Source organism: Trachypithecus francoisi, unplaced genomic scaffold, assembly GCF_009764315.1.
Source record: "Trachypithecus francoisi isolate TF-2019V2 unplaced genomic scaffold, Tfra_2.0 Lachesis_group17, whole genome shotgun sequence".
NCBI lineage: Eukaryota > Metazoa > Chordata > Mammalia > Primates > Cercopithecidae > Trachypithecus > Trachypithecus francoisi.
Window position 1 is genome coordinate 70,047,064 of NW_022681462.1, and position 24,488 is coordinate 70,071,551.

A 24,488-nucleotide genomic window follows, 5' to 3' on the forward strand; every position below is an offset into this window, starting at 1 on the left:
TAAGATATTGTGTGGCCAGAAAATTTTGAGTTCTCTATTCTGCATACGCTGGAAACATTCTTTACACATTTGCTCATACTTGCTTTATTACCTTGGCGGAAGCTGATTCCCCCTGGTGGAAAGAGTTCCAACTTCCTCTCCCACAATTCATATTCATTACCTATACTTATAATTTGTAGGCAGTAGAGCTTACTAGTTAAGAGCAAAGACTTTAGAAGCAAGCTGCCTGGGCCAGGTACAGTGGTTCATGCCTGTAATCCCAGCACTTTGGGAGGCCAAGGCAGGTGGATCATTTGAGGCCAGGAGTGTGAGACCAGCCTGGCCAACATGGTGAAACTCTGTCTCTACTAAAAATACAAAAAAAGACTACCCAGGCATGGTGGCACACGCCTGTAATCCCAGCTACTCGGGAGGCTGAGGCAAGAGAATCACTTGAATCCAGTAGGTGGAGGCTACAGTGAGCCGAGATCATGCCACTGCACTCCAGCCTGAGTGACAGAGTGAGACTTGGTCTCAAAAAAGAAAAAAAAAAGAAAAAGAGAAAAGAAAAAGAGAAACAAACTGCCTGTGTTTGAATCCTGTTCTACTTATTATCTACTGCTTATTAGCTGAGTGACCCTGAGCAAATTACTGACCTTATTAACCTTATAAGGTTTTTGAAAAAGTGAGTGAGCTACAATATATAAAATGTTTACAGTCACATAAAATGCTTACAAGAGCCATGTACATGTTAGCCATTATTACTACTGCTTTTCATATTCTTTGATTTTTGTACTTTTTCTCTAGTTTTAGTGAATCAATCATTTAAACAACAAATTCTTGTAGAAGCAGCTTATCTTAAGTGCCAAAAAATTGAGCTAGATGCTGAAAGAAAATTATCAAAAAGTGTAAAACATGGACTCTTTCCTTGAAGATCTTTCAGATAACTTTGGATCAACAGAAAATAAACAGTAAGTAAAACATGTGAGTTGCTGGGAGGTAATACAACCTTAGTAAATTAATAGTGTACTCAACAGTGCAATATTTCACAGAATGAAGGCATTATTGTGTATTTTACAACATTGAGTAGGTTATAAAAATTTGAGTGTCATTCTATTATTTGACTTTGCCATCTTACAACTAGGAAAAAATGAGAAAAACAGATGATGTACCTTTACTCCTTTTTCCTTAACAAAATGTAAGTTTTCTTTGTATGTAACACAATATAAAGAGCATAAATTTTGGAATTAAATTTGAATTTCAGTGCTGCCTCTTTCATTGGACTTTGGGAAGGTTCTTAACATCACGAAGACTCAGATTTTTAATCTTTAAAACTGGTATAAATAACAACTGCTTCATAGCACTGTTTTAAGGATGAAATGCAACAAGAAATATAAAGGACAGAATGCATATTTGGCATAGAGCAGGCGTTCAATAAAAGCAAACTTCTTTCTTCACCTCTAATTCTCTTTTGGCTGCAATAAAGAAGTTATCTCTTTGCCTACCCTAATTTTATCATTCAAAAATGGCATTGTCCTTTCACAATAATTTTTTTCACATATTCTTAAGATACATTTTCACATTCTGTAATTTTCTATGAACTAATAGTGTCATTTAAGACATGGACCAACTGCTTTTATTTGAGTTATATATGTCGCGTAACCCTTCCAAATTAAGTTCCTTAAAAGCAAGGAGTGTTTTATTCATCTCTGGCCAGTTAGTTAGCACATAATTTGTGCTCAGTATACACTACTGGATGAAAAAAAGTCCTACAGAACTGTGAGTAGTGACCTAGACACAGGGCATGTGTGGATGGTTGATCCCAAACTGAGATATCTACAAAGGGAGGGAATGTGACTACTGCAAAAAGAAATGAAAAAGCAGGAAAGAAAAAGGTCACATATATATAAAATATGGCATATAACATACACATATATATAAATTACAAGTTTATAAATTATAAAATACCTAGATTATAGATTTTAAAATTATAATGTATAAATTATAAATTCACATACAATTTTAACATATGTATTATACATTAAAATAAAATTTATATTGGTATTATAATTCTCCCTAAAGTAGGCACTGGGTAAAAGTAAAACAATAAGTCATTGAAAATTTATCCTACAATCATACTACATTCAAATAAAGTTTATAAATAAAGGTATTCAACTTACAGTATAACAGTATCTTCCTTTGAGGTAATATAGAAAGGGTTCCTCTGGTAAAAGTTTGATTGCTATATCTAGATGTTCCTGAAAGAAGCATCCAAAGGAAAATCATCTCCCAAGTTTCAGATATTGTTGAATGGAACTATACCACAGCCTAGTAACTCAAAAGTGGTTTTAAAATGTTGTCTCAGTCCTCACCATCTCTATCATTAATACAATGAAATCTTATGAATAATTAAACTACCAAAATGATTGCTTACAACCAGAACCGGAACTGTGACTTGGATTTAATAAAGCTATGTGTAATTTAAAGCCAAAATACTGTTATAAAAATAGAAAACACCAAAGTCATATGTTTGCCTACCTATGACTTAACTAGTGAATAGTTACTGATTCTGAGGTGAGCTTACAAATATCAAATGACATGGAATAGGGGATAATGGCAGAAAAAATAGAAGAGTTAGATGGGAGAGAAATCTATTCCTTTGGCATTATCAAATGGTTATAGGGAGCTAGAAAATAGGGAAGAAATGTTTACTCATCTCTGTAATTATTGACATTGAGGGTTATGTATTGAGCTATAGAGGCAAATAATACATTATGTGTGTGTGTGTGTGGATTACTTACTTTATTTGTCTATTATGGCAAATTTAAATCCTAGACTGGATCCTACTTTTCCTCCACCAAATCAATATGCAGAGATTGTTAACTACTTAGTGCTGGTCACACTCATGATGTTATTGAGCTTATGACCACAGAGCTTTTTTTTTTTTTTTTTTGAGGCAGAGTCTCATTCTGTTGCCCAGGCTGGAATGCAGTGGCATGATCATGGCTCACTACAACCTCCGCCTCCCTGGTTCAAGCGATTCTCCTGCCTCAGCCTCCCAGGTAGTTGGGAATACAGGTGCCCACCACCACGCCTGGCTAATTTTTGTATTTTTAGTAGAGATGGGGTTTCAGCATGTTGGCCAGGCTAGTCTCGAACTCCTGGCCTCAAGTGATCCACCCGCCTCAGCCTCCCAAAGTGTTGTGATTACAGGTGTGAGCCACTGCACCCGGCTGGCTAATTCTTAATCTTTGAAAAGGTAATACTCATCTACTCTGTGACTTCTTTCAGAATCTGAACTAATAATAATCTTTAACCACCCAAATAATTCTTTTTGTCATAGCACTATTTAAAGAGTATTATATTTCATTTTCTAATGTTTAAACAAAAAAGCAAATTCCCAGAGCTTAATCTGTTGAATAATCTGGTTTATGCCTGTTGATGGAACATATAGCTACATTAAAACATTTTTATTATTAATAAATACCCTTCCATTAGTCTGGATCTGAAAAGAAATATGAAGAAAAAAAAAAGAAATACCTTGAAGAGGTGCCCATAGTTGATTTTGTTTTGTAAACCCTCAAACTCAGATACATAGCCACACAAAACTGCATACCTGAAAAGGATAAAAACAGTGGCCATTGTGTAAATTTTCAGTAAAATGCTACCAAAATGTAACATTAAAAGGTACTCTAAAACATTCATTCATATTTAACAAGAGTATTCATATAAGGGTCCTAACAATAATAAATACTTGACATCAACATGAGGCTAGTTTTCTCACCTGTAACTGGGGATACTAATAATATTTATATGAATATTGTGAGGGTAAAATAAGCTAAAACAGGTAATGTGATTAGAACAGTGCCCAGGACATAGGGAGTTTCAATAAAAGTTACCTGCCACTATCATCATCATCAATATTAAAGTCATGAAGAAACTCAGAAAAAGTCTAATCATTTTAAGTATTAAATTAGAAAAAATATAGTCAATAGATTTATAACATTAAAAACAGTTAAAGTCAACTTAAAAAATTCATTCCCTCTTTTAAAAAACTTACAATTTCATGAGCTCCTTTAATATTAATAAATATGCAAATAAATACCATGATTAAACCAAAATCAAAGGTAATTTTAAAATATGCTTTTTCAAAAAATTTCCCCGTCTCCTTCAACCCTTCCTGGAAACACTGCATTACTAGAATAGTGCATGCCATTGGTCATTTATTTGTTTTCACTGGGAATACAAAATTTACACAAATAATTATTTGACTTTAAGTTGCGTGCAATATTTGTTCCGCAATTTGCTTATTTACTGGAAAAATTGAGGATATGTTGCTTTTCACATTCGGAGTGTTTCTATCTGTACAAAAATCTTTGAAGTATTTCAGAGTGTTTTTGTCTAAGGTAAAATATCCATTTACTTAAATATTTCAAGAGTAGGTGTTAATTTTTACTTGCATTGTCATAGTGACTAAGATGAAAAATATAACTTCGGATGTTATTTATCTCAGTCATTTCTGTAAATACACATAACTTCCAAGTACAAAAAAAAGTGAACAATTTTAATTTGGAACAGTAAGACCATTCCCAGACACAAATTCATACCACCTATGCATAACCAATAAAATTGCCACTTTTCAGTTATGACCTTTTTGATCTCTGTTTTCAGTTTCTGTATAATCAACAGAATCTGCTATAGTAGAAGCAAGGAGGAAGACCATATCAACCTATTAAAAACAACCTCAGAACTTAACTAGATTAGGATACACTACTACTCACGAATTCTAAAATCAGACTGAATTTCATGTACCTCTCTAGATCCACAATAAATCTTTCCAGAGATTTCAAATTCAAGAAAAGCAGATTGACAAAAAATGACTCTCAAACTGTTTTATAAAGACTTATTGTTGCCTCAGGCCTATGTTCTTTTATTTAAAAAATTAATAAACTATGTTTTAGAGTACTTTTAGGTTCACAGCAAAACTGAGCAGAAAGTACAGAGGATTCCCACATATCTCCTATCCTAGCCCCCACAACTTCCCCCACTATTATTCATTTATTTAGAGACAAAGTCATGCTCTGTTACCCAGTCTGGAGTGCAGTGGTATGATCTTGGCTCACTGCAACCTCTGCCTCCCAGGTTCAAGCGGTTTTCATGCCTCAGCTTCCCGAGTAGCTGGGATTACAGGCATGTGCCACCATGCCTGGATAATTTTTGTATTTTTAGTAGAGATGGGATTTCACCATGTTGGCCAGGCTGGTCTTGGACACCTGACCTCAGGTGATCTGAGGATCTGCCCACCTCGGCCTCCCAAAGTGCTGAGATTACAGGCATGAGCCACCATGCCTGGCCAACTTCCCCCACTATTAACATCCCACCCGACAGTGGTACATTTGTTAAAACTGATGAACCTACACTGACACGTCAATATCATCCAAAGTCCATAGTTTACAGTATGGTTTGTACTTGGTGTTTGATATTCTACGGGTTTTGATAAATGTATAATGATATGTGTATACTGTTGTAATGTGTTACATAAAAGGTTTACTTCCTGTAAAAATCCTCTGTGTTCTGCTTATTCATTCCTCCCTCCCCGCAACCCCTGGCAACCACTGATCCGTTTACTGTCTCCATAGTTTGGTCTTTTCTAGAATGTCATATAGTTGGAACCATATAGTATATTGCCTTTTCAGATTGCCTTCTTTTACTTAGTAATATGTATTTAAGGTTCCTCCATGTCTTTTCATGGCCTTGATAGCTCATTTCTACTTAGTCCCGAATAATATTTCATTGAATGGATATACACAGTTTCATTCATTCGCCTGCTGAATATTTGTTAAGCGTTTCTCATAGAGATCTTGTACATACTTTGTTCATTTTCATCTATGTATTTCAATATTTTTGGTGCTCATGTAAATAGTAATATGTTTTTAATTTCAAACTCCACTTCTTCATTGCTGGTATAGAGGAAACTGATTGACTTTTGTACATTAACCTTGAATCCAGCAACCTTGTTGTAATTGCTTAATTCCAAGATATTAAAAAAAAATTTTTTTACAAAGACAATCATGTCATTTGCAAATAATTTTATTTCTTCCCTCCCAATCTGCATACCTTTTATTTCCTTTTCTTGTTATACAGCATTAGCTAGAACTTTCAGTATAATGTTGAAAAGCAGTGGTGAGAGGGATCATCCTTGCCTTGCTCTTGATCGTAGTTTCTTAATGGTTGGAAAGCAAGTTTCTCACCATGAAGCATAATGTTAGCTGTATGTTTCCTGTAAATGTTGCTTTTTTTTTTTTTTATCAAGTTGAGGAAATTCCATTCTATTCCTAGTTTGCTGAGAGTTTCTCTCTTTGCATTATGAATGACTGTTAGATTTTGTCAAATGCTTTTTCTGCATCTGTTAAAATAATCACGTGATTTTTTTCTGCTTTGGTGTGTTAATGTGATGGATTATAGTAATTGATTTTCAAATGTTGAACTGGCCTTGCATACCAGGAATAAATCTCACTTGGTTATGTAATTCTTTTTATATATTGTTGGATTCAAACTGCTAATATTTTATTGAAGATTTTTGCTTCTATGTTCAGGAGAGATACTGGTCTACTACAGTTTCCTTCTAGTGTCTGATGTTGGTATTAGGGTAATGCTACACTCAAACAATGAGTTAGGAAGTGTACCCTCTACTTCTATCTTATGTAATTGGTATAATTTTCTCCTTAAATATTTGGTAGAATTTACCAATGACCCCGTCTGGTCCTGATGCTTTCTGTTTTGGAAAGTTATTAATTATTTATTCCATTTCTTCAACAGAAGTAGGACTATTCAAATTGTCTATTCACTGTGTTATTTTGAAACGGTCTCTGCCATTCTGTTCAATCATTCCTCCCAATGATTTCCAGTTTGGGGAACAATTCTAATCCTTCCAAATTCAACACAACTACCTCCCAAACTCTCTATTTTTGTCATGGGCATTATCATTTTCCAAATTATCTGGACTTAAAACTTTAGGCCACTTTCTATTTAAATATACTTTTAGAATAGTTTTGAATTTACAAAAAAATTCTCATAGTACAGATAATTTCTTTATATGCCACATCTAGTTTTCCCTGTTGTTAACATCTTACATTACTACAGTTCATTTGTCAAAACTGTACCAATATTGATATACAATATTGATATAAAATTGTCACAATGAACCAATATTAATACACTATTAACTAAAATCTATACTTTATTCAAATTTCTATATTTCCCTATTATCCTTAGTCATTTTTGACATCTTTCTCTCTATCCTTCCTTTCATATTTATTTCTTTAAATCATAACTTGTTAGGTGTCTTTTTCAACATGTTAAAATCTTTGAGTTACTCTTGTCATCCATCATATACCCTGTTACTCCTAATTTTGTGTTTCTCTGTAACTTTTATAAGCATACCTTCTGTCTCTTCCCCCATCAACAAAATTACTGAACACACTGGGGACCAAGATACAGATCTGGCCCTAGAATCGCCCCCAGACTGACAGTGATCTGTTGAATAACTGAGCCTCAAACTGTTCAGTCAGTATGGGTCCGCTGACTCAAAGCTTGACCACATTTCTACATCTTGTCCAAAGAATGTTATGAGTGAACTTGCCTCAGTGCTTTACTTCAATCCAGGTATACTGGATCGATTTCCCTAGTCTACTAGCAATAAATAAATAAATAAAAAATAAAAAATAAAAAACAGATCATTTCACCTTTTTAGAAAAATCTATGTTGGTTCTCTTTCAACTTACACACTTATCTAGAGATGCACAAAACAACCCATCTAACTCTTTGTGCTGGAATGAAAGGCATAGATGCTATGTTCACTGGTCTATAGTGGTAGAATCTATCCTCTGCTATTTTCTGCAAATCAGAACTACTTATGCACATCTCTAGGCTTTTATTTTGCTCTCTCAACATAGTCTCTCCAAGTTACTCTGAGTCAAGGGAAAAAACTCCATGATTTATAAATACAATTATATGAAATATGTACATTTTCCTTTTTAAATAATCTGCCCCTAGAGTTTCATTTTTCATATTTTTTTGGAATCTGCTTCTTTAAAGTTTAAAATATTATCTATCTTTTTATGTATCATAAATTCAAAGGTACCTGGTCACTTTCTCCCAAAGGGTCATTACTCCTTTTCTTTCAATCAATTCTACCTATGTTTGTGTGTGTATATGATTTTTAAATACTGTTCATTTAAAATACATAATTTTATGTTTTATTTCTCAAATACACAGGCTGATGGAAATTCTGAAGAAAGTTAATTCACAACACGGTATATTACCTCCATCTAGAGGTCATTCTAACTACATACGTTTTGACAAGAACATTGTATTTTCCTTTGCGTTGATAGTGAATATATCCTTAATCATTGACTATCATACTGTTTCAACAACTACTAAAACAACTCCATGAATTTCCCTGCAATATTCCTGATTCAGCACCAATGCCGTTTATACTATGAAAAAGCAGAGGCAGCATACTGTTAACAGAAAAACGACTAGGCATATAAGAATACAAAACTGGGTTCTAGTTTCTGTTTTTCCACTTACTGTATGGCTCTGATTACTAATCAACACACACACTCATGCGTGCGCGCACATATACACACAGTACCTTGCTTACCCCATCTATAAAGTGAAAACAAGCTGTTCTGTGAATCACATGTTCTAAGACGTGGATATAATTTGCAAACAGTAGAGCACAACCAATATGTAAGACATTACTTATAATTAAGGTCAGGCTTATCTGGCCAACAAACTGCAAGTCCATTGGTCACTTTATTCTCATTCTCTTGATTCCAGAAGTATTAAATATTTTTTGTCAGTACAACAAAAACAACTGAATCTTATAGAAAGCATATACAGCCCTAAAGTTACAAAGCCGTTTCACTTAGGAAAACATAGAGATAAAACTAAGTCACTAAAATGATCTGTATTTTTCAATCATTCCCAAATAATATTAACCCTTTATGAAAATAATTCTTAAAGATTACATCTTTTGTTTCAAACTGAAGGTTTATAAACCATCATATAATACTGTAAACCATGGGTCTGCAAACTCTTGCAGTAGGGCCAGATAGTAAACATTTTAGGCTTTGGGGCCAGACAGTCTTTTGCAACTACTCTGCCGCTGTGCAAAAATGCCTGTGTGTGGCTGTGATCCAATAAAACTTTATTTACAAAAACAGGCAGTCGAATTCACTTGCAGGCCATAGTTTGTCATTCATGCTGAATGAATGAGAAAATGTCTTATTAACATACTAATAAATTCAGTCGTAATTCAGTTTTAACATAATTAAAGAGAGTCCAGCAGAATAAGATTTCAACATTTTATTATAATTAATTATAAAATCAGACCACCTAAATTTCACCCATTGTTTCTCAAGCCAAAGTTTAAATTTCTTTTTTCATCACCTCAAATATCTACTATTTAAGGAGGACTTTTGCATTCAGTAGGATATAGTGTAAGAATTACGATTAAATTGACATTTAAAGTTCTTAAACCTTAATCAACTGATTAGATTTTAATTTTTTAAATTCAAAACTGATACTGAATAAGAAATTAGGTGAAACACAATTGGATCACTACTCTGTGTTTTGGTAAGATTTAATATTGGGGTTAAATGCTATGATTATAAACAAGGCATTTGGTTCTCAACAAAAAGTAAAAGAAGATGAACAAAGGAGATATAACCAGATTAGTGGAAGACAGACTGGGAAAACCAGAGTTCAGCATAATCTATGTTCACAAGATACATTTCAAGGTACTTAATGAAGCCCTCAGAGAAAATTCAACATTGTTCCTCTACGAAAATTTGGAAACTCACACTGATAAATAACCTCAAATTGAGGATTTACACCAAATACACATTTTTAATGTGATTCTTCATGGGTACAGATGCATATAGGAGAGAAGGAAGAGGACAGAGGACAGGAAAGGAAGAGCAATAGAGGCAGGGGAGAAAGAAGAGAAGGAAGAGGAGGGGAGGGAACAGAGGGGCGGGAGGTAAGAGACAGGAAGAGTAGGGGAGGAGGAGGAGTTGAGAGTTAAAAGTAGGACTTCAGTGTTCTTTCTGCATCCTAATTAGGCTAACCAGTTCCCAAATACCTCCATTATCAAAAGAGATGAAGAGAGACAGTAGGGCTTGATCACCACAAATTCATTACAGTTACTACTAAAAGTAGAAGAATGAAAGTACTTTAACATATATGTTAATTTACTAGTGTTATTATGTAAATTAGATTACATAGGTAAACCTGGCTAATGTAATAGCCAAGACCCTCTGTTCTAGGGAAATGATCTTAAAAGTCTGTACCAAATTGTTACCTGGAAAATTACCTTTTTCCCTAGAATTTTGGTAGAGGCACCAAGAATACAAAACAATACTTTATCTATTAGGTACTCCAATCCCTAAAGCGAGATTCTCTATTACTCATCCGTGACATACTAAGAAATTATTCACAGGTTCTGCCCGATTTAGCCCTTCACTCTTCTCCAAAGGCAAAGAATTCACCGGAGGGAGGAAGAGACTGGGAGTGAGGATTTCTCCAGGGTTAGGGTGCTGTGGGTTCCACCTTCCACCCTCTCATGACAGAGGGCAGAGGCTAGGCTTGCAACTCATCTAAAACTATGTGAGGGCAGCATCAAAAAATCTATCCATATTTTGGCACGTGTCCCTTTGAGTTTGGACAAATAAAATGTTACCGGATTCCTCCCCAAGGAATTTTAAGTGAGAGTCCGTGAGTGGAGCTCCCCCTGCTGGTGACAGGTGAAAAAAACAGGTCTACTTTGAGAAAATGGTTTGTACTTCAGATTTTGGTGGGGCAAAAATGAGTCTTCTGTGGGACAACTGTGGACCTGTGGAAAGGGAGCCATTTTAAGAAAGATTTTGCCTAAGAGTGCCCCTACATTATAGGGATGGGAAATAAAGTAATCGCAAAGAAGGGTGGATTTCTGGAAACTTAGGGCTAAAGAAAGGGTCATACACTTATTATTTTATCTTCCCACTATCTGGGGCACCTGTATTGCTGGAGAGAAAAAGAAACCAAGGAACTATAAATGTAAAAATACAACTACAAGTAAAAGGAAGAATAATAATTAAAAACAATATATTCCTTCTTGTGTTTTATAATTTATAATTTATATTTATAAACTAATGTTTACATAAACATACAAAGGGTCCAAACACAAGAATGATTTTTTTTTGCTTTAAGAATATTTACCTATACCAGTCTAACTAATTAGATTCTCTTTGTTTGAACTTTTTATATCATAAATGGCTTTTCCTTGATCTGTGGAATTTGTATATTATGACGCATCAATGCATAAGAAATGGTTGACATGCTTTTCTACATTTCATTTAGAAACATGCTATCATTTTAGCATTTGTGTTCAAACAAAATGTTATGCTGAACTAGATTTAATTATAACATATCATCTTCAAAGCCAGTAGACTTCGTAGATTCATTCAAGAATTTTTCAATAAGTTTCCCTTAAATATATTTAAAAGATGCATAATAAAAATATGTGAATAAACAGAATAAGAACAGTTACTGTGCTATTACATATATTTTTCAGTGAATGCTGTCAGGAGCCGTGAGGCCCGGAAATTGCCGCGGCCTCTGTTGCTTAAGCTCCGCATTGCGGAGACAAGATGGCGCACTTCCTGGTTCTTCATCATCAACTTTTCGCGAGCGCGCGAACTTTCCCCGCCCGCGCGTAGATAACTTCCCCTGCCCGGGAAAGACTAAGTCTACCGAGCATGCGCCTGGTGACGTCTCTCATTATTCTCCTCCCCGCCTGCTCTGCCGCACTTCCTCTTTCTTACCAGCCTATATAAGCTGTACCAACGCCCTCATTAAACGAGACTTGATCAGGATACTGTCTTGTCTCCATTTCTTGTGTCTCTTGTCTCTCTAAATTCCCACCCCCTCCTCCAAGGTCTGTGTTAACGATCCCGCTGGACGGGACAGAATGTGACTGGCAGATTAAACGTATGGGTCAATAGTATTTTGAAAAATCCATTTAATTTATAAAGAGGCAGGTTAGAATTTAAAAGACTGCATAAATCCTGTATACTTACCACAGATGACAATGTCCATTCATGGGTGCTCTATTAATAGCCCTTTCACTTAAAGTTCTTCCTGAAAGATAAGAGTGCTTACACTTAGTACCTTCGTGTGAGTTGGTAGGAGGTGGATTATTGAATTAACTCAGTGGTTCACAAAGTATGGTCCCAAGACCAGAAGCATCAGCATCACGTGGCAACTTTGAGAACTTTTCAGCCACATTGGAGATGTACTCCATCACACACTGTGGGATTGGGGCCCAGTAATCTGTGGTTTAATGAGCCTCCAGTGATTCTGATGTATGCTAAGGTCTGACACACACTAGACTAAGCAACTTAATCAAGTGCAAGAAACGTCATTTAATTATTGCTTACAAAGTGTAATAGAAATTTTTTGTATTCCATTCAAACAACATTTACTGAGTACCTACTACGTGCCGTACTGTGAGTGTCTGGGAATAAAATGTCAAATAAGACAGAGTCCTTGACCTCCAAGGGCTCACTGTTCCGTATGCTGCAGGTATATAAACAAATAAGTTACATGCAAAAATAAACAAGTAAGAGCAAGATGAAAAAGAGGGCATAGCAGAGTGGGTAACTAACTCTGCCTGAAGGAGTAAGGGAAGGAGTCAGGGAAGCCTGAGAAGTTCTTGCCTAATCATTCACAATAATGAACAGGTTCAGGGACATAAATAATTCCCCCAAATTATTTTACTTAGTTTTAAGAGTAATTTTTAACAACGTAATAATTAATTTGCGGCCGGGTGTGGTGGCTCACGCCTGTAATCCTAGCACTTTGGGAGGCCAAGGCAGGTTGATCACCTGAGGTCAGGAGTTCGAGACCAGTCTGGCCAACATGGTGAAACCCTGTCTCTACTAAAAACACAAAAATCAGCTGGGTGTGGTGGTGCATGCCTGTAATCCCAGTTACTCAGGAGGTTGAGGCAGGAGAATCGCTTGATCTCAGGAGGTAGAGGTTGCAGTGAGCTGAGATCATGCCATTGCATTCCAGCCTGGGGGACAGAGCAAGACTCCATCTTAATAATAATAATAATTATTATTATTATTATTTGGATAGAGGTTTGTTTATGGCTTGGAAAATCAAAATACCTGCAATAAAACAGAACTGTATTCTGAGAATCTTTCTCAAAAGGGGCCATTTTGTTTTATAACTTCTTTTCTCCCTGATCCATTATTATTATTATTATCCTGAAGAGACTATCCAAGGATATGCAAAATGCCTTTCTAAATAAGTGGCCGAGATAATCTTTATAAATACAAATATTTTATTTTGAAATCATGGTTCCATTTGTTAATTTGTTAAGGTGCTATTCTACAGCACTATCCATTAAGAGAAATATTCCGTGTAGAAATCTACATAAATTTGAAAGAATTAAAAAGTGAAGTGTTTTAATAATAATTAACTGCACTGTGAACAAATATTAACGAAATTAGCAATTTTTAATGATTAAAAACATGCTTTTTAATGTAAAAAACATTAAAAACTAAATCAATTTTTTAGCTACATTACCAAATGAATAAAACTTTCAGCGTACTTCCAGAAGCCTGAAATAGAGGTGATTCCATCACTCCAAGAATATAAAAAGAAGCTGGGTAGTATACAAACTAGATTCATAGCCTCACTTATGTAGTCAGGACAAACGTAAAGCTATTTCCTTTAGATAACTGTATTTTGTCATCTTTATGATGCATTCATATCGATTACTTAATTAGGAAAATTAGAATAATGTTTAAATATAAGATTAATATCATAATACTTTAGAAACATACTGCATAATGATATACTCACTTTGAGTTTTATCAAAGAATTTTGTACTCTCCAGTGGTCAAATCTTTCCTAAGCATAACAACCTTAAACATGCTATTATGAGAAGAAATCTTCTGCACTTCTTCCTCCCTCATGCTGAATCCCAACGTTCTTCCACAGCTGGTCTGAGCCCCTGCCTTGCTCTCAGCTCCAGTGTACTTGGCTATTACCATTACTAAGCACTTACTCCTTATTCACTGAATATAATTGGCTGTCCCTTTATTATCTTTTCCATAGAGTAAGTTCCTTAGTGTTGTGCAGCCTTCATCATATTTATGCCTCCCCTTCTCTCCCTCCTCCCCTTCCCTCCACCCTTCATTTTCACACTGTTCCTTGACAAAATAATTTTGAATAAATATTTATTATATGGATAAATTAAAGGAATTCTTTTACTTTTATTTCAATATCTGAATGAACACATCTGAGGCTTTTTCTACTCCTTTTTCTTTGGCACTATAAACTCTTCTCTCTTTTTTTTGGATACATCCTATTTCAATCCTATGCTTCATTTTTGCCCCTGAATTCCCTTCAACCTATTTCTTTATGAATTTCACCACCTAAGACATTAACTCAATTAAACTCCCATTCCACTTAAGAATAGAGATCCAGAGCGATTTTACCTATGGGAAACTGTAATTTCCATAAGAAAGACTTCCCTGCATCAACTTCCATCCTCTGCCATCATATTCTCCTTTCTGCTACACGTGCTCACAAACAACCTGTTCCCTATCTATCTATCTATCTATCTATCTATCACAGGGTCTTGCTCTGTTACCCATGCTGGAGTGCAGTGGTGAGATCATGGCTCACTGCGGCCTTGATCTCTTGGACTCAGCTGATCCTCCCACCTCAGTTGTGTGTTGTTTTTAGTAGAGACAAGGTCTCCCTATGTTGCCCAGGCTGGTCTCAGACTCTTGAGCTCAAACTATCTGCCCACCTTGGCCTCCCAAAGTGCTGGGATTACAGGCATGAGCCACTATATCCAGCCTCTGTACTCTTCTTTAATAAGAGCTTATTTCCATTCGTTTTGTATATGTATGATTATTTGAATAGTGCTGCCTCCCCTACAAAGCCATAAACTCCCCTGTAGTCTGAAAACATGTCTATTTTGCTATCCTATTCCTACCTTAGCACATAATACCCAGGGTAGGGCAGGTACTTATGAAAAAAAATGTATTTAATATTGATGAATGTTGGAATAGTTTACATAGTTATACTTTGATTTTCTCAGTAGATATGAAAATAAATCCCCTTGTTCTCCTTGGTTAAGTTTTTATTCACATTGAAATTAATACATCTCTTCTCTAGAATTCTGTTTTGTATATGGTCTGCAAACTGGACTGCTACAGAAAAACTCCACAAAGCTGATGATGAATATGCAAACAAGAGGGGGAAACCCTCTCATCCTCCTCCCACTGGGGGAAACTAAAGCACAAAGGTCATTTAGCAAATGAATCTCCAAGTGGAAAAATATAATTACAAGGAGTTTAGTAAAACTTTCTACTTGGAAATAAAAATTACAGAGAACTAGACTGGGTAGAAATCTTTCTTGCTGTGTCTTCTTCTGGCTGTCTTTTCTAGAAGAAAAGCCTGGAAAAGAGAAGTCTTCAGAATAAATGAAGAATTCAAAGGATTTTGATGTCAAAGTACTATACTGACATTCAGAGAGACCACAGGTAGGGGCTTTTGCAAGAACACATTTTGACATCGAGTAAGAGTCAAGATGAGTTATAAAAATAACAATTTGACATTCTGTCTATTTAGTTGTTCTTGTTGTGATGAAAAATTTCAAAAACATACAAAAAAGTATAGATGACAGAATAACGAACCACCATGTAATCATCGTTCAGCTTAGACAATTATCAAACAGAGTTGTTAACAAGGTTAATCTTGTTTCATCAAGATACATTTGGAAAAACATTAAAGTCTACAAGTTTATTCTTTGTGATCCCTGGAGTTCTACATTATAGAAGTAAGATGTGTTACTTTAACTGTGGTTGACAATTGCTGAAGACACTTGTCCTCTGCCTGTTGTTTTTCAAACACTGCCACTACATTTCTTGTCTTTCTATGTTTTATGAAGTTAAAAGATGAAATTTAAGTTTTTTCAGTTACCTATTCTAATATACTCAAATATTTCTGAAGGGCATATACTTTAGTCCTAAAATGCCTTTCTGTTCTGAGACTGCACATTTTTTTGTACCATAATATATTAAAACAGATTAAACATATTGGTTTTAGCTAAGATAATTTAGCTTTAATTAAAATTCACTAGTGATTTACTATAGATCTTTTGTTTATTATACTTTAAGTTCTGGGATATATGTGCAGAACATGCAGGTTTGTTACATAGGGATACACGTGCCATGGTGGTTTTCTGCACCCATCAACGCTACATCTACATTAGGTATTTCTCCTAATGCTATCCCTCCCCTAGCTTCCCACATCCCAACAGGCCCTGCTATGTGATGTTCCCTTCCCTGTGTCAATGTGTTCTCATTGTTCAACTGCCACTTATGAGTGAGAACATGCAGTGTTTGGTTTTCTGTTCTTATGTTAGTTTGCTAAGAATGATGGTTTCCAGCTTCATCCATTTCCCTGCAAAGGACATGAACTCATCCTTTTTTACAGCTGCATGATTTACTATAGATCTTAATCGCTACTTGAGAATAATCCTTACAAAATGCTTACCAATATTAGCATAATGTTTCTTTTCTTGTGTGTTTGTAGATAGTTCATACATGTCTCCATAAGCACGAGCAAATCGCCACATAAACTCTATTTCATCTCTAAACTGAAAAGAAAAGATGGAGTTGCCTGTTAAATTAACTTGGTAACTTGTCTATTCTATTCTTGTTTTCTACTGCAACTTTGAAAAAACTTAGGCAGCTAAACTGGTATTTATAGATTATTGAATCTATGTATATCCATATTTCAGTGTGAAACATTTTTAATCCAAATACGGCTAAGAAATATGACCTAATGTAGTGTTACATTTGGATCTTAAAACCAATTAATATTATCCAGACACTAGCTCCAACTATGCGAGGAGAGATTTGATAGGCACTAAAATCTAGAAATTCTTCCTGAGCTGTCGTATCCTTTTCTTCTTTTCCTTTCCAAGTTATCTATTATCAATATAATGAGCATCTCAGTTAATATCTGTAAGTTGAAAATGCATATACTCAAAAGAGCAGTCACTTTTTTTTACTTAAATTACCTAAATATAATCCTGGAGATCTATCAAGTTTTAGACAATATGTTTAGAGTTGCTAAATCCTCAGAGAAATAGAGATTTATTTCTCCATGGGACACTGCAAACTCTTTTAATTTTAATTTTAATTTTTTTTTTAGTGGTGGTGGTGAGAGCTCTGGACAGGCTTTTCTTATTCAGACCCAACATTAAACACTGCAAAATTAACAAATGACCATTGGTAGAAATAGCTTTAAATACCCATAGCTGTCTCAAAATATTTGTTAAACATATAAATTAGTAAAAAAAAAAAACCAAAAAAAAAAAAACTCAAATAAAGGTAAATCTGCATAATTATAGCTCTGGTTCTCATTTTTATGACCTTAGAGTCTAACAAACTTTTATGTTTACTTTTTAAAAATTTTAGTCATTTTAAATAAAAAATAACATAAATTTAAAACAGTTTTAGTCATTTTATAGAGAAATTTTACATCAATCATTTAGCTTGTGGGAAGGAACCATGACACAATTATTGTAGTCATAACTGAATGAGATGGCAGATTAAATTAAAAAATGAAACTATACGAAGTGCTATTGTCATGTCTCTTACCTTTTCTTTGTGGTCACAAAGTAGTTCAAAACTCTCCGACTTGCCAGACTCGCTCATACGTAAATGATCTACCTTCTGAAGAAGGACATCTAAATTTAATTCCTCTACATGTGTGTTAAATGCCTTAGGGACTGGAAAACTCTGTTCTTCTGTGTCAGTATTAGCTGTAATATACCTAAAATCGCAGAAATAATCATCAACTTCTTTGAAAGTTATGTATAACAGCCAGAGCAATCCTTTTAAAATGCAAGTCAAATCATGCCCCTCTTATGCTTGAAACTCTGCAGTGGCACCCACTTTCACTCAGAAAAAGCTCTAATCCTAACAGAAGGCTACAAGTCCCTGCGCAATTTGCCCTCGATCCCATTACCTCTTTTCTCTCATTTCCTACCACTCTTCTCACTCATTCAAGTCCACACAGGTCACCTAGCTATTCCTTCAATATTCTAAGCACGTGCCTACCTCGGAACCTGCACTTGCCTTTCCCTCTAATATAATGCTGTTCCCTTAGACAGCTACATAACTCACTCCTTCAAGTCTCTGCTCCAATTTCATTTTCTCAATGTGGCCCATCTAGACCACTCTAACACCACAATCCCCATATTCCCTTCATCTCTAACCTCCCTTATCATGCTTTTTCTTTTCCCCCATAGCATGTATTACCTTGTAACACACTGTGTAATTTACTAATTTACTACATGTGCTGTTTGTCAGTATCCTCCCCAGTAGAATGCAAGCTCCCTGAAGGGTAGGTTCATTAATTGATGTATCAAGTGCCTAGAACAGCACTGTTCACTGAACGTTGCTGAATGGATGATACAGAGTTATAGGAAGTCAGCAGGTACTCAAAATTGTGAGTGTGTAAACTCACACAAACACATATTTATAGTTCAAGATGATGTTCTAAATTTAAATTTTAACTTGGTTTTTAAAAATTAATACTATCGCCCATATTTCATTTTTGCCAGCAAACAATGCAAACAACTTTTTTTTTATTAATTCAGACTCTGTTCTAAAAAGGTTTTAAGGAGGTATACAAGGATATATAACATATAAGAGAATAAATTACAAAGTAGTAAAAAAGAGAAAGGCCAAATGTGAATGAAGTCAATATAAAACACACACAAATTTTAGATAGCTATTACTTTGCTACAAAGGACACAAATGTTCTTCATTTTCTAGCCAATGCAGTTTCATAACTTGCAGCTCCCATTAGATAGAAACAAACAAAAGTACTGACAAAGCAAGTTCTTAAATTTCTTTCATATGCCTTATAAAGAAGACACTGTATGAACTGATCTCCCACTTCTTCAATAACATTCTTTACTAATGGAAACTCTGCTCTTCCAATTGCTCAAACCAAAAAACTTGGAATCATCCTTGAGGCTTCTTTTTTCTTTCCTTAAGCAATACCCAGTCTGTTAGCAAATTCCGTTGGTTCTATCTTCAAAATACATCCAGAATCTAGCCACTTCTCCCCACCTCTCCCCACTACCACCTTAGTCTGAGTTTCCATTATCTCATCTGGATTACTGCAATGACCCCTTATCACACCTCTTTGCTTTAATCCTTGACCCTTATATTCTATTCTCAACACAGTAGTAAGAATAACTCAGATCACGTCACTCCTTTGCTCAAAACCCTCCAACAGATGCCCAAGTCAGAGTGAAAACCTAATCCCTTTCAGTGGTCTACAAGACCTAACATAATCTGGTCCAAAACCTCTGGCCTTATCTTCTATCACTTTCCTGCTTGCTCACAGCATTCCAGAAACTCTAACTAATCCTTGATATTCCTTGAACATATCAGTCATGTTCCTGCTTTAAACCCTTTGTATTTTCTTTTTCTTCTGGCTGGTATGTTCTTCAGATATTCATATAGTTTACTTCTTTGCATATTTCATATCTTTGTTCAAATGTAATCTTATTATTGCAGATGTTATGATTATTTATATAAAAACAAAAAATCTATAAATTATGATTAATAGAAGAGTTTACCAAATTGGCTGAATATAAGATTAACTTATGAAAGTCAGTTTAATTTCTACATATCAGCAAAAAACTACAAACATAATTACATAAAACATTCAATTTGCAATGACCGCAGAGAATATCAAATGGCTAGGAATAAATCTAACAAAAGACATATGAAAATTCAATGGAGAAAATTATAAAAGCATATTAAAAGATGTTTATAAAGTGACCTAAATTCATGGAGAAATATATCATGTTCATGGTTTAGAAGACCTAGTATCATAAATATGTGAATTCTTTCCAGGTTAATCTATAGATTCAATGCAATTCAAACTTTATAAGCCTAATAGGAATTTTCATAGAATTAAATAAGATGATTCTAAAAGTTATATGAAAAAGCAAAGAGCCCAGGACAGCCAAAACACTCTTAAAGAAAGGGAGCAAGGGGAGAAGACTTATCCCACCAGATATTAGGACCTACTATGAAGCTATAATAATTAAAGACAGTGTGGTATTGGTACAGGAATAGATGAGTGAATGATGAAACAGAACAGAGCCTAGAAACAGACCCACACATATATGAAAATGTGGTACATGGGAGAGTCGGCATGTAAGATTAGTAGGAAATTCTGGCATTCAGCTAGGAAAAATGGTTATTTCTATGGAAAAAGATGAAATTGAAACTCTACCTTGTATTTTTAAGAAACATAACTCTGGATAATATAAGAAAATATTATGTATTTTACAAATCTAGTACAAAATACAGATGAATATATTTTAGTCCTTGGGGTAAGACATATGAAATAGACATTATGGATCATCTATTCAGAATTAAGGGTTGAGAAATAAATTCTTAAAATTATAATCGGTTTATTTTGATAAGAGTGCCAAGACAATTTAGTAGTGGAAACAATACTCTTCAACAAATAGTGCTAGAACAAATGGATAAGCAAATGCAAAAAATGAACTCTCACTTCCTATCATATATAAAATATTAACTCAAAATGTATCAAACTTAAGTGTAAGAGCTAGAACTATAAAATGTTTGACAACATTTCATATGTATACGTTTTCGTTCTCATAAGAAAACACAGGAGCAAATATTTGTGATCTTGGATTAGGCAATGGTTTCTTAGACATGACATCACAAGCACACGTGACAAAAGAAAAAACTGTATAAATTAGACTTTATCAAAATGAAAAACTTAGGTGCTTCAAAAGACACCATTAAAAAAGTGAAAAGATAACCCAAAGAATAGAAGAAAATACATTATGAATCATGTATCTGATAAGAGACTTGTATACAAAATATATATAAAACAATTCAACAATAAAAAGACAAATAATCCAATTTAAAAATGGGCAACTGCAAATAAATTAAAAACCACCAAATTAAATAATTTAAAAGATGGATCTTTATGGTAACAAATAATATATAGCTTTTATAAAGCTACAAAGCTATTATCTTTATGTTATTCTTTATAAGAACAAAAACTCAAATGTTGCTATAGCCATTAAATGAATTACATCAGAATTATGTATCTACTCCAACTTGCTCTCTATCTCTTGCTCTCATTCTGTCTCTCCCATGCACACATAGAATAGTTTTATTGTGAAATCTGCCATATATCCAAAGAATTAGGCTTATTCAAATTCTTCGAAAGAATTACTAAAGACGGAATGCCCCTCAGGTTTATTTTATAAAACTAATATAACTGACATAAAAACCAAACATGAATATAACAAAAATAAAAATTATAGGCCAATCTTACACATAAACATAAATGCAAAAATCCTCAATAAAATATCAATCAAGCAATTGCAACAAACATAAAATTATGTATTACAGCCAAATTGAGATTATACTAGAAATTACAAGCACCGTTTGACATTAGACAATTTCTCCGGCGCAACAGATGAGACCTATCTGATCATTTCAGTCATTACCAAAAAAATTTTTTTTCCAATAAATTCCAACACCACTTCAGGACAAAAGAAATACCAAAACCTTAAACAAGAAATAGAAGGGAGCCAGGTGCGGTATATACATTCCCAGCACTTCAGGAGGCAGGAACATCACTTGAGCCCAGGAGTCCAAAACCAGCCAGGGCAAAATGGCAAAACACTGTCTCTTCAAAAAATAAAAAAATTAGCTGGGTTTAGCGCCCACACCTGTAGTCCCAACTACTCAGGAGGGCGAGGTGAGAGGATTGCTTGAGCATAGAAAGTCGAGGCTGCAGTAATCTATGATTGTGCCACTGCACTCCAGCCTGGGAGAGCAAGAAACTGTTGAAAAGGGAAAGGGAAAGGAAATGGGAAAGGGAAAGGAAGGAAAGAAAGAGAAAGCAAGGAAGTAAGCAGGAGAGAAAAAAAAAGAAAGAAAACGTAGGAAGGAAGGGAGGGAGGGAGGCGTCTTTCAAACCTGAAAAAGGCTATAAACTAAAAACAGTAATACATTTCACACTTAATTATGAAACATTAGAAGCAGTCTCTTCAAAATCAAGAATAGAAAAAAATGTCCAATATTGCTTTTCTATTCGACATTGTACTGGAGGTCTTTTTGGCACAATATTAAAAGAAAAGCAAAAAATTATAATAATTGGAAAGAAGAAACAATCTTATTTTTTGAAGGTCATTCAGTAGAGGACCTAACAAAATTTACATATAGGTAATTAGAACTAATTAAGATTTATAATCAATATTCCAAAATCAATTGTGTTCTTATACTCTATAAAACAAGAAAACCAAATTTTATAAAAATATAGCATTTATAATAGTAGGAAAAATACAAGATACCTATGAAAAAAATTCACAGAAGTTTTAAAATGACTTTTCTGGAGAAAATTACAAAATAATATCTGAAAACATTAAAGAATGCCTAAGTAAATGGAAAACAATATATTCTTGGATAGGAAAATTTAATTAAAACAATTTCATAAGGCTCCACATTAATTAACACTTTTTATGCAATTCTAAGAAAAATTCCAGTGGAATTTTCTATGGAACAGACCTGACCCTAAAATTAATATGGAAAGGCAAGTGCAAGAAGAGCCAAGACAAGTTTGAAGAAACAATATCAGGACTGCAGTATAAAGGATAAAGCTAAAGAAATTGGGTCAATGTGGTATTGGCATAGCACCAGGCAAACTGGGCAACAAAAGAGAACATGTAGGCTAGTCTCTTCCCACATTAAAAAAAAACCAGCTGTGGGAAAACTGGTTTCCTACTTTCAACAGGGATCTTCTATTTAAAACTGGGTATTTCTCAGAAAATTATGATAAAGTTCTGAAAGAAAATTTTAAAAATAGGACATATCCATGCATCATTGGGAAAATTTGACTGTATTTATTAACTTTGGGTTAGAAATTAGATTTGTACTACCCAGCCCTCCTCCCAAAAGCATTTCATAGATTATCTGATGTCAAACCTAGAATTTTCTAATAGCCTTTCAGCAGGTCTAGAGAAGTTCATCTTAAGATGTCAAATTTGTTTACAAACATTTGTTCTACATATACTTTTCTGGTCCTCTCTTCTGCTCTAAATTTTCATAAAAACCATGCCTATCCCTTCAACTCTGCATGATCAACTGTTTATTTCAATAGCAACAACAGCATCTCTGAAAGCATAGTTGCATTAGTTAGGAAAAAAATGACATTATTTACTGTGAAAATAAAAGTGTATTTACAGAAGTACATCAGGAATGAGTTACACTGAAATACGTCCTCATTTCCCCATGAAAACACCAAGTAAACAACAACAGACTTTCTCTTTTTTTTGAGACAGAGTCTCGCTCTGTCACCAAGGCTACAGTGCAGCGGCGTGATCATGGCTCGTTGCTGCCTACGCCTCCGGGTTCAAGCGATTCTTCTGCCTCAGCCTCCTGAGTAGCTGGGATTACAGGCACCCGCCACTGTGCCCAGCTAATTTTTTTCTATTTTTAGTAGAGACCAGGTTTCACCATGTTGGCCAGGCTGGTCTCGAACGCCTGACCTCAAGTGATCTGCCCACCTCTTCCTCCCAAAGTGCTGGGATTACAGGCGTGAGCCACTGCCCGGCCTTGAGCCACTGCACCTAGCCTAACAACAGATTTTCTGAAGTATCTTTGTGGGAGACCTAGAAACTATCACATACAACATGTCCTGAAATTTTATGTCATCTAGAGCTTTGGTAAGTACGAGGGGACTTCAAAAAGTTCATGGAAAAAAGGAATTAAAAGATAAAAATATAATACATAAACTTTATTTCTCAGCACATAATTCGTTAAGGTCAAGACAATTTTGTAAGTGAAGATACCAGCCATTTAGTCCATCTCTAAAGAACTGAGGGTCCTGGGAATTGAACCATATCAATGTTGTCTTTTGTACATTATTAACTGAAGAAAAATTGGTGCTTTAAAAAACTTTTTTTTTAAGATTAAGAAACAAAAGTTGAAAAGAGTCAAATCCAATGAGGACTCTAAGGTGGAAGCCTAATGATTTCCCACCAAAAGAAACTCTTGCAAAATTGCCCTTGTTTGATGAGAGGAATGAGCAGGAGTATCGTCATGGTGGAGAATACTCGGATGACGCTTTTCCCAGAATTTTCCTACTAAAGCTTTGACTAACTTTCTCAAAACACTTTCATAATAAGTAGATGTCATCATTCTTTGGTCTTCCAGAAAGTCAACAAGCAAAATACCTTGAGCATCCAAAAATCTGTTGCCATGACATTGCTCTTGACCAGTCTGCTTTTGCTTTGACTGGACCACTTTCACCTCTTGGTAGCCATTGCTTTGATTGTACTTTGTCTTCAGGAT

General features: G+C 34.8%; 1 protein-coding gene across 5 annotated transcripts in view; it reads right to left on the reverse strand.

The window, feature by feature from the left end:
• The window catches only part of RMDN2 (regulator of microtubule dynamics 2), an 88,220-nt gene that overhangs the window by 18,339 nt on the left and 45,393 nt on the right, over positions 1-24,488 (reverse strand). For all 5 annotated transcript variants that reach the window (XM_033176000.1, XM_033175999.1, XM_033176001.1 and 2 more), the window contains 5 exons: positions 17,721-17,895; positions 16,609-16,711; positions 12,105-12,165; positions 3,520-3,595; positions 2,160-2,237 (listed from right to left, as the gene is read on the reverse strand). In XM_033176000.1, coding sequence (XP_033031891.1) covers positions 2,160-2,237; positions 3,520-3,595; positions 12,105-12,165; positions 16,609-16,711; positions 17,721-17,895 — 493 coding nt within the window. The remainder of the gene's footprint in view (positions 1-2,159; positions 2,238-3,519; positions 3,596-12,104; positions 12,166-16,608; positions 16,712-17,720; positions 17,896-24,488) is intronic.